The following is a 16714-nucleotide window of genomic DNA, read 5'->3' as shown; positions in this document are numbered from 1 at the left end:
TGTCAATTATCGACGCAAAAATTCGGGTTTATTACGCTCGATCATCTTCAAACACTGCTCCGAATCATCAACTCGTCGTTATTTTTGGTCAAAAGTGAGCTCGCGCGGCACCCACTTTACACAGAGCTTCCTCATACCCAAATATTCGTAAATGACACCATGTGCACGTTCAGTTGATATCTTTAGAGTATCTGCTATTTCATTCAATTTCAATTTACGGTCATTCGAAATCATTTCGTTGATATTTTAATGTTTTCATCGGTAACAACCTCTTTTGGGCATCCACTGCATTCACCGTCTTCGGTGCTCATTTCACCATGTCTAAACTTAGCATACTAATCTTTGATGGTTGATTTTCCTAGGGCAGGGTCCGGAAACTGAAAGTTTTTCAAAAAACAATATTTTATTAACACGCGAAATTCCTTTTTATCCATTTTTTCATAATAACAAAAGCTGCTGCTAAAAATGCTATAATTCACAAACTAATGATCCGACAGATGTTAAATTTATACACGTATCTTTTGAGGATTAGGGCTAACTAAAGAACATATGGATTTAATTCTAGTAGCGCCATCTATGTGCCAGGCCGGGGACTTTTCAATTGACCTGTTATATTGACATGCTTATTAAGATTCAGAAATGTGATAGAGTTTATTGGAGTTACTCCAAGTTTTAACGCTGTCTTCAATACTTTAATAGACATGATATAGTCTATTCAAAGTTTATTTGTATATGCGTCATCGATATGTTTAATGTTGCCTGCCGCAGCTTGTAAATTAGTTTTATAATCAGACAATAGTTTCCTTCTCATTTTAATCTAGTTAAAAAGATACACAATGCTGTCTGATTAGTTCGAATGCGTAAGCGAATGAGCCTGTCAAAATCGTCCAGTTGTCAGACGTACGCAAAATTATTCAAAATATTGGTTATAATTACTACAGGTTATAAACCGGCAAACGTTATTTTAGCACTTTGTTATATTATATAGTAATATATCATATCACTTTGTTTGAAAATGCCGAAAACAATAGATATTTATAATAATTAGATAACTGCAGATATATTGTTCTTCTTGCAGGGAATAAGCATGGTTTCATTCCTGGTGCAGAACTAGTGTTGTCCTCCAAATCCAACAGCGGCTACCATGAAGAAACGAACCATCAGTTATTATTTTGGACAGTGCCGCATATCAAAGCACAATGGTGGAATAAATCCAAACAATAGCATCAACAAAGGCTGTAATGGAGGAATGGCTTTCAAGACATGAGTTGATTTTTGAGGAGACTATGCTGAAAACTGAATTATTTCAATTTGTTACTAGGTAAATATAAATGAAATGTTTCATTGCGTTTCTTGCAATTTTTAGAAATAAGCCCGAAAAAAAAGATATATATAGTAGATCAGATGGCTGAACAATATGGTCACATAGTATTACGACTATCATTGTATATTCAATCCAAGTCAGTTAATATGAGGGGTAGCAAAGAATTATTTTAATAGACATGCTGGCCCAGAAGGATATTCTATCAAGAACTCCTTGGATATGCGGAAGGAAGCATTGTCGACCATAACACCTTTGGTTTGGATGAACTCGATAAGACATACAGAAGAAGTAATTGATAAATGGTGGACCGTGAACATGTTTTAGACATATTGGAAATTAACATTTTACTGATTGACTTGGACAGTGACTCGGAAAGTGAAAGTGACTAAAGGAAACTTTCAGGATATGTGATAATGCTGTACATTCCTGAGACAGTGATGAGAGTGGAAACAACTAAAGGTGTGCACATAATTAATAGAATATAACTGTAGAAAATGATATATGATAGGGGGGCGTGTAATATTTGTGTGCACAGATATGATTGTAATTGTTCAGAATTAAACATGAGCGTTAGGTTAGAATGTATGAGGAGAGAATGAATACTAACTATTTTGTAGATATGGTAAATGCATTAGGCAGAATTCAGTGATTAATTTTATCAAGAATGGTGTACCCAGGTAGTAGCAGAAGTAATAAAAAATACAGTCATATCAAGATGACTTGACAAGCAAATATATCATCGAAGGAAACAAGAACTAAACGGAAAAATGTAAATATTAGCTCTCGAATGAAATTAAAATACATTACTTTGATATGTAATTGTTAATTAGGCGGATTAGGTTAATTAGCCTCTAGGGGGATACCACTACTTAAAAATATGTGCCTAGAACTCTACTTCATGGGTGGTGTGGAAAAAAGTTCAATGTAAATATGATAAAACAACTTTAACCTACAAACTATTATACCTGTGTTCTTAATTGTAGTTTTAAGTCCTTCGATAAAATATGCATTAGATTTACTATAATGTTAAAGTAAATTATATTTGATAACAGTATTTTTGTTTGATTATTTTATTTAGATTAGAATTTTGTTCTATGCCAAAGCAAAACTGAACTAAAACGACGTTTTGACGTCACAAATTTCAATGACGCATATACAAATAAACTTTGAATAGACTATATCTCAAATTTTACTGAAACGACTACATTTATTCAAAATCTAATTTTTTTCCTGTATATCCTTTGTAATCCTTGTATATTCGTAAAACAGACGCAAGATAGTCGCCATTTTCGATTTTTAAAAAGTATTTCCTCAAAGATCGAGGATGTAGCTACATCTTCACTGCTGAAGATTTCTGTTTGATTAAGAACACTACAAGGGTTGGAAGCATGTCAAGCAGAACATACTTTTTTGTAGCCCTCCTTTGATTATCCTGATTTTCTTTGGTGATTTTTTGAACAGTGAAATTCTCTTTAATGTTTTTTTAGTTCATTAAACATTTCTTTAACCTACAAGGAAAAAAGTTGAACGTAACGTAGAAGTACTAAAAATAGAAACGATGAATTATTTTTGATTCGCAAGAAAAACAGACCATTGTATAATATTAAATGTTATCAAAATTGAAAAGTTTCATGCAAAGTGCAAATTTCTTAGTCATTTATTATATTAATACATAAAATAATTTCTGAATTCATATCTAGTTTCCTCCTTATAAAATTGGCCACTGATATTAGCTATAATGGCGTTACTATACCTGTCAAAAAGGAACCTACGACATTCACTAATATATAGTCCTTCCAATGAAATAGCCAATGCACGTCAAATGTATCGCCAAATTTAGTTTATAAAAACGTAAAATCCCTTTTTAACTAGGAGCATGTTTCTTTCTCATTTTACTAATTAGCATTACCCTAGTTAAAAAGAGACAGAATGAAGTCTGATGCGTCCGAACATGTAACCAAATCGAAGTCTGTAAAATTCGATTTGTGTTGGTATTGGTCGACACCGTTGTCATAAATCAATGTAAATATAATAAAACAACTGTGACCTACAAACCACTGTGGCTGTTTAATTAACTGTAATATTTAACTGCCATTCACTAAATATGCGTTAGATGTACTATAATGTCAAAATAAATTATATTTTATAACAGTATTTTTGTTTAATTATTTTATTTACATTAGTATTTTATTATCAGAGGTAAAATAAATGAAAACATGAATTTGGTGCGGCAACGATGCATTATAAATTTTGATAGCCTGCATTAGCTGTTTCATTGGAAGGACTATATATTAGGTGTTTGCCTATATTCCCGATCATCGATATCTATTGATGAAAAAGTATCAATGCATATAAATATCAAACAACCTATCATAACCTGTATAACCTCCTATAGCTAATAGTTTAATTTAGTGCTATTGAGATATATAGATAATATAGAAGCTAACCATAAAACACTCAAAATTACATTTCTGAAGCTCATTATTTTGGTTGACTGATTCAAAAACATCTGCGGTTATAGTCCATCAGACAATTAGAAATTATGGTGATTTAGAACCCTTTCAACAAGGCGTTTTCATTGCTTGTCGGGCAAAAAAGAAGAGATTTCGATAGTGTATTATGGCTAGTGATGGAAAATGGATATACTACGACAACCCGACAGTATTCTAGAAGAGACCATACATTCTTGCAGTTCATATGGTGAGATCATCAAGGCAGTAGCACAGGTCACTAAAACCGTGTGAAACTATTACTACCAATATCTAGTAATATTAATTAAACAAAATGAAAGACATATTGCTGCAAAAAATTAGCCATTCTCTTGCATTACAACCCTTGGTCACACATTGCAAGAGTGGTGAAGGATGCGATAATGCAGATTGAATATAAAGTTATTCCAGCATACTAACCAGGTATAGTGCCTTCTGATTAGTACTCTTTTAGATCAACATATCATAATTTCGCTGCCACATGTTTTCGAAATGCTGAAGATGTGCGAAAATTGATCGATTATTATTAGATCGCTGCCAAACAAACATTATTGTAGAGCATGATGGAAAATATTTTTATTAATATATATAAGAAGAATTTCTCTCAATGAATATCTTTTTAAAGTGAAACTTTGTGCACTCATATAACCAGGACTGTGAATAAATTTTGAGAATTTTCTTTTATTTTATGTAATTTTGCGAAAGTAAAAACGATATGTATTGCTTCAGTTCAAAGATTGTGGAATTACCATCCATCGACAGCAGTTACCTTAATTAGTTTAATTTAGTTTTAAATTAAGTTTAATTTAAAGAAGAATGTCGCTGGAAATAATAGGATGCCCTTGGAGTCTTACGATGAATGTTAATAAGAAGAACATATAACTTTAACAAATAAACTGTGATTTCGATATAGTTAATTGTTTTACAATAAGTTTTCGTTTCTGTTAAAATAAGACTGATTTATGTTGTTTTATTCCCATACCACCATTACCAACGATCTAAAAACAATACTTCAGTTTGAAAATGTTCCAATATCAACAAATAAAACCGGAAAAATCTTGATAACGGGAACTTTCCTGCATAAATAGATTAGAGACATTTAAATACCAAGGTAAATTCATAAAATGACGGAAAAATCAATAGATAATTTTACGATATTCTATTATACGGGATGTTTTTTAAATTTTTGCTAAACTAACGTTCCTATGGATGACATTTTTTATAGTATGTATTAAGTGTATGACTTAATTTTTGATATATTTTTTTTAGGAAATTTTAAAATTAATTAAAAAAAACACTGAAAGACAAATTGACAAGGAGAAACCCTTCAAAAGCACGAGAGTCAATTTGTTATGTTCGTTATGCAAACGTTACGTCTTATAAAACATGTAATTATAGACACAAGCCATTTAGATTTTAAAAATTAAATTGAACTAATACAAATAATATTTATAATAATAAATTAAGCCACATTAGTAAAAATAATAAAAAGCATATTATAATTTTAGGCACCATGTGTTCATATCTTCAATATACTTTTGAACTTTTTGAAATAACTAGAAGAAAAATAATTTCGAATATCCTGATGAAATTACACACGTATGTCAACTTTATAACCACGCCTTTAAAGTATGAATCAATGCTTTTGTTTCGAACGTAAATTCACACAATCACGATAAATGTTAGTCCTTTTCGTCCAATTAATTCTAGATAAATACCCAATTCTAATGAGTATATACATAAGTATGTCATTAAGATAATAATTGGATACTTTGATGTAGATGAGGATCGTTACCTCTTCCATTTCTGACCCATCCATGCTAAGTAGGGAGCCATCACTACAGGTACTGTGTGACTTGCAGGGGAGATCCTGAAACAAAAAAGAACGAAAATTATTAGAATCATAGTAATAATATTATAATATGTTTCATATATTCGTATTTCTTAATTATTTCAGCAGTAAAAGTTTTTGAATATGTGAAAAGTTTCTTTTGGAATTAATTAATAACAATGTTTAATTAATAACAGAAAAATACGTTATTTATAAAATGAGTAATTAACGCAAAGTTCAGGTTGATCAAAACTTTATTTGGTAATGTAGAAATGAGATTCTTTGGCAATACCGTAAAAATATCAGCAGTAACATTGAATTGTGGAAAAGAACCACAGTATAACATAATAATCACGCTATATTATTAATCAATGCGCTTCTTGTAAAATATAACAGTTCAACGGTAGACCATTCGTATTATTCGGCAAATCCAAGATCATGTAATTTTTATTTATCCACAAAAAAAAATCTTACACTATAATAATTATATTTTAGACTGTAAAAGACGCAGAGAAAATGAGTTCTAGAACGATATTCACTTGTGCAGAAATTATTTGTCCAATAATTGAGTATTTCTTGATACCAAACAAGAGATTAGGAGTTTGAAGCTCTAGCCTTCTTTTAAAATAGATTTAATTGTCACCCGGTGATTATTAAGTACCAAATCCTTAATTTTTGGAGGAGATTTTCTGATCTATAGGGTAACTGCTATCTTTGACTAATATATATTAATTAAAAATACTTGTTCTGTCTATAGTATTATCAAAGTTTGGAATTATTTTAGAACAATGTTTAATGCAACTTTTTACTGATTTTTTCTTTGTTATTTGTGGTTGAACGAATGTAAACGAACTACCAACGCTATTGTTTATACCCAGATGGCAGTTAAGGTTCTATTAACATAACGAAAAAAATCAGTACGAATTTCTCTGTACGATTCATATTTAAAAACCTTTAATTATTATTACTTAAAATTAAACTTTTACAAAGCAATATATCAAAATACAGCATTTGCAATAATAATTGATATATATAGCAAAATTAATTAAACTTAAATTAGCTAGTAGTAACTCAATACATCTAATCGATTTTAATGAGTTTGCGAGGCATTGTTAAGGAATACCATTTCAGCTAGATAATGATAAAATTAATTTTTCTGTTGTTAAGAGTAACAATACAGTTGTCGAGAAAGAGAAAGTTTAATTATGGGATTATTGAGATTCATAACATCTGTATAATAATTAATACTAATTCCCATTAATTTAATTTTATAAAATAATTTTTATTACTCTTAGTGGTTCCACAATCTGCCCAATAGGCAATAAGTATTTCTTATGTTTATATTATATATACATGGCATGTAGAAAATCACTTCATTAGTGATCTCCTGTATAAAATACTATTTTAATTTGAACTGAATTAACTTATTGTTTGAAACATAGTACGGAGCATCAATAACGGCACGCAACACTTTATTTTGGAACCCCATAGTTGGAGCCCATATGACCAAATACCTTGTTTTCTAATGATAACTTGAATTTGCACCCCATGAGCCAATACATTTGATATAATTTTAGTCCCAGTTGTTTCCGTTTAGCGAGTATGTGCTTCTTGCAGGTTAGGCGCCGACCTAAATGCATATCAATATATTGAACATCTTCTGCTTGGGGGAGTTGAAAATGATTGATATTCACTGATGGACATGTTCTTCTACACGGTAAAAGTTATATGAGTGGTTTTTGTTTCATTGGCTTTAATGCGCCATGTCTTCAACCATAATTGTATTTGCTCCGGGTGGGTTTGTAGGTTTATTGATGCTGTGACTGGATCTTCATGAGATGCTAAGATTGCTGTGTCGTCTGCGTATGTTGCCACAGCAGTTATTTTTGTGGTGGGTAGATCGGCTGTATATAGAAGATAGTATTAGTCCCAGTACACTATCTTGCGGAACTCCTGAATATATTGGATGTAATTCGGTATGTTCATCGCCTTGTTCTACAGTAAAATATCTATCAATGAGATACGACTTTAGTTAATTGATAGTCTACATGAGGGAGAACTTTCATTAATTTAACTTGCAAGCTCGTATATCATACTTTATCAAAAGCCTGAGATATGCCTAGGAAAGCAGCCCAACAATATATTTTGGCGTTTAGGTCCAGGTTTATTTTATTTACAAGTCTATGCACTTATTGCACTTTTTTGTTGCAAAATAAATCATCAGTAAAATTTTATTCATTTCTTTTCAATCTGATATTTCTTTATTATTTCACTTATAAAAAAAATTTAAATATAATGACATGGAAAAAACATATAGTGATAAAACGCAAACATCTTGGGCTTAAACTAAACCAAATGTATTGGCTGATAGGGCGCAAATCTAAATTATCATTAGATAACAAGATTTTGAGGGATATGTCAATATTTAGATCCATTTGCACCTATGGTATTATTATTATAGAACTGTGGGGTACAACTAACGCCAAACAGTTAAATGTGAGCGATGACAGTGTGGTGCATAGGCTCAAACGCCTGTACTACTGTACTGTACTAGTTGTACAGCAGATCACTTATTGAACCGATCTTCTACAAGTCACGATAGTTATATTATATAACTGAAATCATATAATAATACTTATTGCCCACGGGCAGATTGCTGAAGTTCTAAGAGATTAATTTAAAAAAAATGATGCTAAGCTTCGTTAAATTGTTAAAAATAAAGTTTTCAAGCAAATAGTAAAAATTCTTGGACAAAATGAAGCTCTCCCAGAGTTAGTCACTTGCCGATGTATTTAAAGCTCAAACCAAAAGAGATTCATCATCAAGAACATATCAATAATACTATTCAATATTCCTTTATTAGTCACGAATTCATGAAAAGATATGTAAAACCCTATAAGACTCATATGATGATTTTTATGTAATTATAATATTTGTTTCCTTAAAATTAGTAATTATTAATTAAAATTAAAAAAAATAAATAAATAACTGACATGAATCCACTGTATGTAACTGGTAAATACCGGAATATGTTTATTATATAATGAAGCAATAATTAATGGAACTTACCCGATATGGCAGCACTATTCGAATCATATTTATCCAGGACAGTTCTCGCGAAGTTCTCTGGCCAAAATAGGGCCTATTTTGATAGAACATTTCGCTAAACCACTTCACTGAACGTTAGTGCTCACTGACTACGGTAATAATTGCATATCACATGTTGATATGGTTATAAAATCAGCATGGGTAGGTATTAATTTTCGATAAAATACTGGGGTAAAATTGCGAAAATTCTTCTGCAAGTCATAAAAGACTAAAATCCATATTAAGTCTCGAGTTAACAAGTTGACGGGAGAGTGTATAATTTCATCAAAACAGTAAAACGAATTAAATCATAAAATATTACTTTTATTTTTTATATTTTTTTATACGGAAAAAGTATTGAGATTTTTACTTTACAGTTATTATCAGAAACGCATATTTCGGTAATATTATTTTCATAACTTTTACTGCTGTATCAAGATTTTAATAACAACATACCAGGTGTGTCGGTAATTAATGTCCAGTTTTTGCAACAGATTTCACTAGCCGTAAGTATACAATGTTACGATTTGATACATATATTATTTTATTTTACTGAAATTAGCGTCAAAGCTACACAAGACGTTCTGCCAAGATAATGGCGTTAGGGATCTAAAATATTTTTAAAATGTCCACTTTTGTGTCTGAAAACGCGCACCTGAGTTCACGCATTACTTTTCTTATTTCATCAAAAGAAAAAAGTTTCTGAAGGCCATCGTTCGCTGGTAAAGACTTACTGGAGAGCATTCCCCAATCATAACAACATGCGAAACTTGGTTTCGATATTCCAAATGTGTCGATTTCGACGTTCAAGACAAATAGAATCCTCGTAGGCCAAAAGCATTTAAAGATAAAGACCCAATATAAACTGAAATTGAGATCAATGGCAAAAAAGTTGAACGTAAGTAGAGTCGGAATTTGTGAATAATTACAAACGATAGGAAGATGGGTGTTATATGAATTGAATGGCAGACAACTAGAAAATCGAAAAATCATCAATGAAGTACTGATATATTTAAATATATAAAAGGAATTTGTTTCTGCATCGAATACTAACGGGTGATGAAATTCTTTCACAACCATGTTGTAAATTATGAAATCTGGAGAAACTGTAAATACTGATCGCTACTGTTTTAGTAAATTGTGCGTTGATCGAAAAACGTCCACAAAACGCTTATAGACCTAATAAGGTGATTTTGCAGCAGGATAATGTATCATACAGCAAAACCACTTAACGAAGCACTGAAATCACTTCGATGGGAGCTTTTATCGCACCCGTCGTACTCTACAGATCTGGCCCTATCCCACTACAACTTCTTCGCATCGATAGTACATGCGCTTACAACACAACACTTCGCCGACTTCGAGGAAGTTAATAAATGCCTAGATGAAAAGAGAAACTGATCCATATTACATTGTAAATAGGCAAAATCTGTAGAATGAAATCGCCAATACTTTGAATAAATAACATTTAACTATCCATTGTACACATAACATGTAAGATTTACTTGATAAATAAAAATATAGCATCGACAAGTAATATAACATAGCATTAATCTATTAAAGATACTTTTTCTCATACTATGATTGTGAATTAATTTTAACGGGTTTACAAAAAAGAGGCTAAGTATTCCCTTATCACTCTAAATAATTCTGTAACTATAGCAATTTAAAACTTTTCTTAAGTTTCAGGTTAGCATAATTTGTATTTTGAGCTACTTGAATTGAAAGGAAAGATATGTGAAAGATAATAATTATTGTTGGCAATTAATAGTGAGCATATTCTATTGGTAAAAATGTGCTTCCTTTTCAAATGTGGCGTCAATCGTTAACTATAATCAATTGTTAATTGGGTTTTCAAAATGAGATTGTGGAAGGTAATTTTCACCGGACCATCAATGGTTGAGAAAGTCGATGAAACTATTAATTATGACATAAAACACTTTTAAAGCCTTCACATGAGACTGAATACTAAAATATACTTGAATACCTGAATGAAGGATATTTGGATTTCTAGATAAATTAGCAGTGAAAAATTTAATGAGCCCTGTTCACATCTGTAGTCCCTGATTACACAATCAATGTGTTGCTAAGCGTTTGGTGGGAATAGAAAGGAATCATGAGCTAGAACCTGGGTAAACAATTAATTCGAGTACTGTCAGGTAAACTAAACAGGTAACTAAAACGGATAAAAAGTGATTAATAGAAAAAGCATCGTCTTCTACGACGATAACACTAGACCACATATCTTTAGTGAATCGGTAAAAGTTGAGATAAATAGACTGGGAAGTTTTGATACATTAAAATTTTTAACTCTTAATGCGGGGAAAAGCGGGCCACAATAGCCGAATTATGATTTTACTAGAAAAGTGGCAAAATACCATCAATCAAAACGGTATATATATAATTAATTAGTGATTAAAAATTATTGGAATAAATTCGATTTGAAAAACGAAAAAACCGAAATTACTCTTTTACCCACCGTATATTTATATAGAGTATTTGTTCTTCAAAGTACAGTAAAAAGATTATATTTAATATTTAACCTCCGTTGAACTTCTTGAAACAACCAATTAATTTATATTTTTCTAATAACTTTTTAACAGATTTATTTAATTGAATTGTTCGGTGTGAACTCTGAACTGTTATAAGCATTTTTAAAACAAAAACGGATATTTTGGCGAAGAAAATTGTTTATATTGCAAAAAAGCTATTGAAATTCCTCCTGAATATGAATGATCCTCCAAATTTCTATTTTAAAAAAATACGAGGTTGTACGGGGTGTGCTCCAAGAATAGCTGAAAATTTATTTTTAATAAATATAATTTTACTTATTCATCTACATTAATATTAAGGTCTTATGCTAACGTTTAAACTTTTTCGAGAACTCACTTTCGATTAAACTTTAATCCCAACTATGCTTGCAAAAAGTCTGATCACGAGCATTAACGTAATGTAAAAGCATTGTTTTTCAATTGATTTGAATATTATAGACTGTCGTTACACATTTTCGCGTTTTTATCGAATTGTGCGTGCATCATCATCAACTTCTTCACAGGCACTTTGAAAATATTTACACCACTTGTAAACCCTTATTCATCCATCGCAAAATTCAACGAAATCAAAATTTAATGCAAATATTACAATCACCAGCAAAACATATATATTTTCCATCTATAGATATTTTTAGACATGCCTTCAATAAAATAAAAAACGTGGTAAGCGAACCGACACAGCCCACGAAATTTCAAAATTCTCGTTACTTTTCGAGCACACCCTGTACTCGTATTAGGTAACACCACAGAAGAAATAACTTCCCATCAATGTAAACGCATTCGGGCACCAGACAATGAATCAATAAATGAAAGTAAATATGTGGTATCCTCGAGCTAACCAACACAGGATGGACTGTTGGGAATTAAAGCGTGATATATTAATTACATGAATTAATACTTCAATCTTTAATAACCCCACGAGACATTTTATAGTGGTCGAGTTAACGCTGTTAAGTATTAAGTGCTGTTACACGATTATCTGTTAATTACTGTGACTGAGAAGGAAAATATTTTTCGACATTACAACACCACATTGCTGCAATTATACAAAAAATGGTTTCAAAACCTGCAATATATTAATATTGCAGTGTGGATTTAATATGATGAACGAATATATATGTGGAAATACATTTCACTGACTAACAATGAAAATATAACGTATACGGATGATTTTATATATTTAACATTTATTTTATATTTTCAGTTGGCTATAAAATCGATATTGGCACACCTGTTAACTGTAAATTAGCAATTTAAAGGTTATAAACTTATCTAATATATAGAGAGAATATCTGGAGCGTCTAAAAGAGTAAAATTTGTTACATCAACATACCACGGAAATGTGTAAATTCAGTCAACAATTGTTGTTACATTTGTGAAGAAATAATTCTTTGTAATAATTTGGTGCTTGTTGTAAGACCGCCTAATGGTATTATAATATTTACATATAATGTTTCAATTCATATTCAGTTACATAAGGAGGATTTTGCTACGGATTTTTACTTGAAGCCTCCAACAAAAACAGAGACATTATTTAAAAAAGGACAAATATCCGAATCTTCCACCTACTATTTGGTATAGATTAATTTAAGGAATTTACAACAGATGGTGTTTGTGTACAAAATTGTGTCGGGTAACTTTGTAATCAACTTCATGTAGAAACTACACTCACGGACTTCACATTTTAGTATATGTCATTTCGAAGAAGGGCGAACAAAACATATTTTCAGTGTTCTCTCGACCATATATTACAAAACCGGTGAAAACATACTTGAAAACATTAAATTGTGAATTACTACCCCATTCACCGTATTCTCCAGATGTAGCTTCTCCTGGTTTCAACATATAAGTCGTGAAAGCTGAGCGAGTGGTGCTTCATTTCTTATGAAGATACCAAAAAATGGACCGATTCGTAAATAGCCTCAAAAGATATATTCTAAATTGCCTTAAAGATGGGGAAAAGTAGTGGCTATCGATGGGCAATACTTCCAATAAAATATATTGTAACAATTTCCTTTAAATCCTTTAACTAATAAAATGAGTTAAGTAAAAAGTTAAGTTAAGTAAAAAAATTAAGATAGTGTGGAAGAACTTAAAAACCGTTGACAAGATTCCATAACCATGATGTTGATGAAAGACCCATTCAGTGATCTAATTCGAGTTTTATTTATTTACTATAGAATCAGGCAGAATCTCTTTGACAACACTTCTAAAAAATAGGCTTAATTTAAAAAATAAACTTATATAAAATAGCTATTAACAATTTAAAATTAAAGTATATGAAAAATCACTGTATTCATAATGTCCAATACCACCAAAACGTTTTTAGCGTTAGAACAGCTATGAATCCAAAAAATCTGTAAAATCCATCTTTAATTAATTAAGCAAAACTATTACGTCGGGACTGTTACGTAAACGAACAGTTTTTCCTTAAAAACTTTTATCTAATATCAACACAAAGACAATATAAACGATTTCGCAAATCGGCAATAAAAAAACTAAACTATACCAAAACAATCAATTCAAAGGTAGTCTTTCTTGCAAAAAAAAAACGTAAACCAAGGACAGCAAACAATAAAACTCGTAAGAAAGTATACCGAACGCAGATTTGAATCGAACAGTAATGATAATTAAATCAAATAATGGAATAGTAGGATTGTGAATTAATTTTGAGGGTTTTACAATAGATTATGTAACTTGGTTTATATTAACACATTTAACTCAGTCAATTAATTAATGGCATTAATTAATGTAACAGATAATGTCTGGAGAACCCCGTTCGTATAGCAGAACTTTTTTACATGTGACTGGTTATTGTAATGTTACAAAATTACTTTGTCTTTCAACAATAGTCAATAATTAAATGTAACACATCTAGAATATAATACCTATATTTTCGATTAACAAATGTGTACTTTATCAAGTTAACTGTAAGTTCCTCATATCAATCGATGACTGATATTAGAGATGAATACAAAGCAAAATCTGATGACAAAACGTACAAACACATCGATGCTATATGGCCTAAGCTATTGTCAATCCCTTAAAATTAATTCACAGTATATATAATAATTAATGTAATTTTGATAAATAATACACTTTACACTCCGGATTTAGTCCCATGCGCAAAAAGTTCTAGAGACCCTTACGGGACCCATATCAACACTGACGACATACTTATCTGGTTGACGGAGACGCGTTAAATACGGTTCGTATACATATTAGAACTGCACGTATGGTCAGTACCCAACTGACAATTGAATAACGCAAGAGGAACTTTCTATCGCACTAGCACAGTCTTAGCAACAGTACCGAATGCACAACAATGAACGACGGTGGTTCGAGGCGGCGGTTGCGTAACGTGGTTGGAAAGTACCATAATCGATGGCCGAACGGGATGGTATGTTTTCGTATTTTTGCGAAAAACGCGGTCTGTTGTTTTTTTCGTCCGCTGTCTCGCTTAAATTCCATTTACCACAAGCAAAGTTTCGACATTTTTATTGAAAGAGGGAAGCCGGCCCGATTGAATCATGCCCGCATTGACTAATAATCATATTAATAACAGGTGCCAGTAATTAAAATATAGGGTGGGCTATCTGTTGATTTATTTTTGTGATCAGGCCTATTCATTAATTTTGAAGGATTTGTAACAGGTGGGGTTACTGTGTATTAAATTGCATCGGGTACATGAAGCTGGTTACTTCCTTGTTGAAACCTCACTGGGTCACTCTTCACACAAACAGGGATCCCGCAAGGTGCTCCACTAGCCCCTGTCCTGTTCAACCTTTACATGGCTGATTTCCCACTCCAGAAGTATTCCCACACAGCATTTTATGCAGATGATACTGCTTTTTTCACAACCGGTTACAGTCCCAATGCTATTCGCCACAGACTTCAAGTCCAACTGAACCAGGCGATTGCGCGGTACAAATTCTGGCTGCAGATAAAGCCAAGCAAAACTCAGGCTATTCTGTTCCACTGCAAGAAGGAGTTCCGCGCATATCGCCTCCACAGAATACTAGAAATCTTCTAAAAAATATGAATGAAAGGTAAAGTCTTTCTCAATTTATAGAGTGACCAAGTGAAATAGGGACTCATTTTTATATACATAATATAAACCTAGACTTTTTTGATATTTAGTGTGCTAGAATAATAAGCCACAGTATTGTCCAACTTCTTATCTGTTTTATTTATTACGAGGGGCAAGTAAAAAATAAGATTCCCACATTTTTTCCAGATGTAAGGCATTTTTTACTGCAATAAATAAGTATATCATCTGAAAACTTGTACTTTAAACAATTTTTATACATAGTCATACATAGTTTTTTCCTGACGAGTTATCCACTTCTGAAACTCCGCTGCTAGGTCGCCGATGAACTTTGTGACCGGTCCCTTCGCCTCTTCATCTTTAGTGAATTTGTCCACCCAAGTGCTGCTTCGATTTCGGAAACAAGTGGAAGTTGCTGGGAGCAAAATCAGAGTTGTAGGGGGCATGCTCAAGCAATTTCCATTCGAATTTGTCTAGTAGGGCGGTGGTCTGTTGAGAGACATGCGGGGACGCGTTGTGGTGCAGCCTAACGCCCCTGGTCAGTCCTCCTCTCCGGCGATTTTGGATGGCACTTTTGAGTTTCGTCAACGTCTCGCAGTACCTGTCCGAATTTATTGTGGTCCCTTTAGGCATAAACTCGGTTATCAACAGCTTTAATTTTTCTGCGGGCAGCGTCTGCTTAAGCTTTTTTGGCCTGGGCGATCCGGGATGGCGGCATTGTTTCTATTGTTCTTTGTTTCCGGAGTGGCGTAGTGACGCCACGTTTCATCCTCTATAATAATGGAATCCAAGAATTCTTCGGTATTCTCGGCGCATTCTCTAAGAAACCCCTCGGCACACTTGACGCGATTGTCTTTGTGGGTTTCTGAATTCTGAACCTTGCGTTTATCATCGTGGACGGTAGCTTTGCCATAAACTTCTTCTAACTGTCTATGAATTTCAATAGGCTTAAGCTTCTTCGCGATTAAAAATCGAATCACTGAATGGATTCCACACCTGGCGGTGACCTATCGCGAATGGCTGTTAGGCCGACACTGGGCGTCGCTGCGATCGCTCCCAGTAGTGGAGGGACCAACAATCAAGGCGGTGTTGCCAGATCTCGCCTAGCATCGCGCGCGGCGAGAGTACAGCGTTGCGAACTTTATTTTTTACCTGCCCCTCGTATGAAAGCTCCTATCGAATCAAATAGATGCAATGAATTTAGAAGTTGTTTACATTGATGTTTTCTATTCTCGTCACTAGATATCGCTGATCAAATACGTAATATTAATTATTGTTAAAATCTATATGGGCGAGATATTTTATAGCTTCAATTATAATTACATTATTTATAATAAAGTTTTCGAATATATAAATTATGCTAAACACTTTTTTGTAGTTTTT

The 16714-nt window shown here is 32.4% G+C and overlaps 1 protein-coding gene and 1 long non-coding RNA gene across 21 annotated transcripts in view; one reads left to right on the top strand and one right to left on the bottom strand.

The window, feature by feature from the left end:
* Positions 1-16714, bottom strand: part of LOC143191377 (uncharacterized) — a 181484-nt gene that overhangs the window by 15837 nt on the left and 148933 nt on the right. For all 20 annotated transcript variants that reach the window (XM_076396376.1, XM_076396386.1, XM_076396392.1 and 17 more), the window contains one exon: positions 5609-5683. In XM_076396376.1, coding sequence (XP_076252491.1) covers positions 5609-5683 — 75 coding nt within the window. The remainder of the gene's footprint in view (positions 1-5608; positions 5684-16714) is intronic.
* Positions 1953-2375, top strand: LOC143191380 (uncharacterized). The gene is made up of 2 exons (XR_013004491.1): positions 1953-2093; positions 2155-2375. It is a non-coding gene; the product is annotated as an uncharacterized LOC143191380 (long non-coding RNA).

This window comes from Rhynchophorus ferrugineus, unplaced genomic scaffold, assembly GCF_030347505.1.
Source record: "Rhynchophorus ferrugineus isolate W39M unplaced genomic scaffold, kcgeb_rfMv2 rfM2, whole genome shotgun sequence".
NCBI classification, from domain to species: Eukaryota; Metazoa; Arthropoda; class Insecta; order Coleoptera; family Curculionidae; genus Rhynchophorus; species Rhynchophorus ferrugineus.
This window is presented reverse-complemented; position numbering and strand designations above follow the sequence as displayed.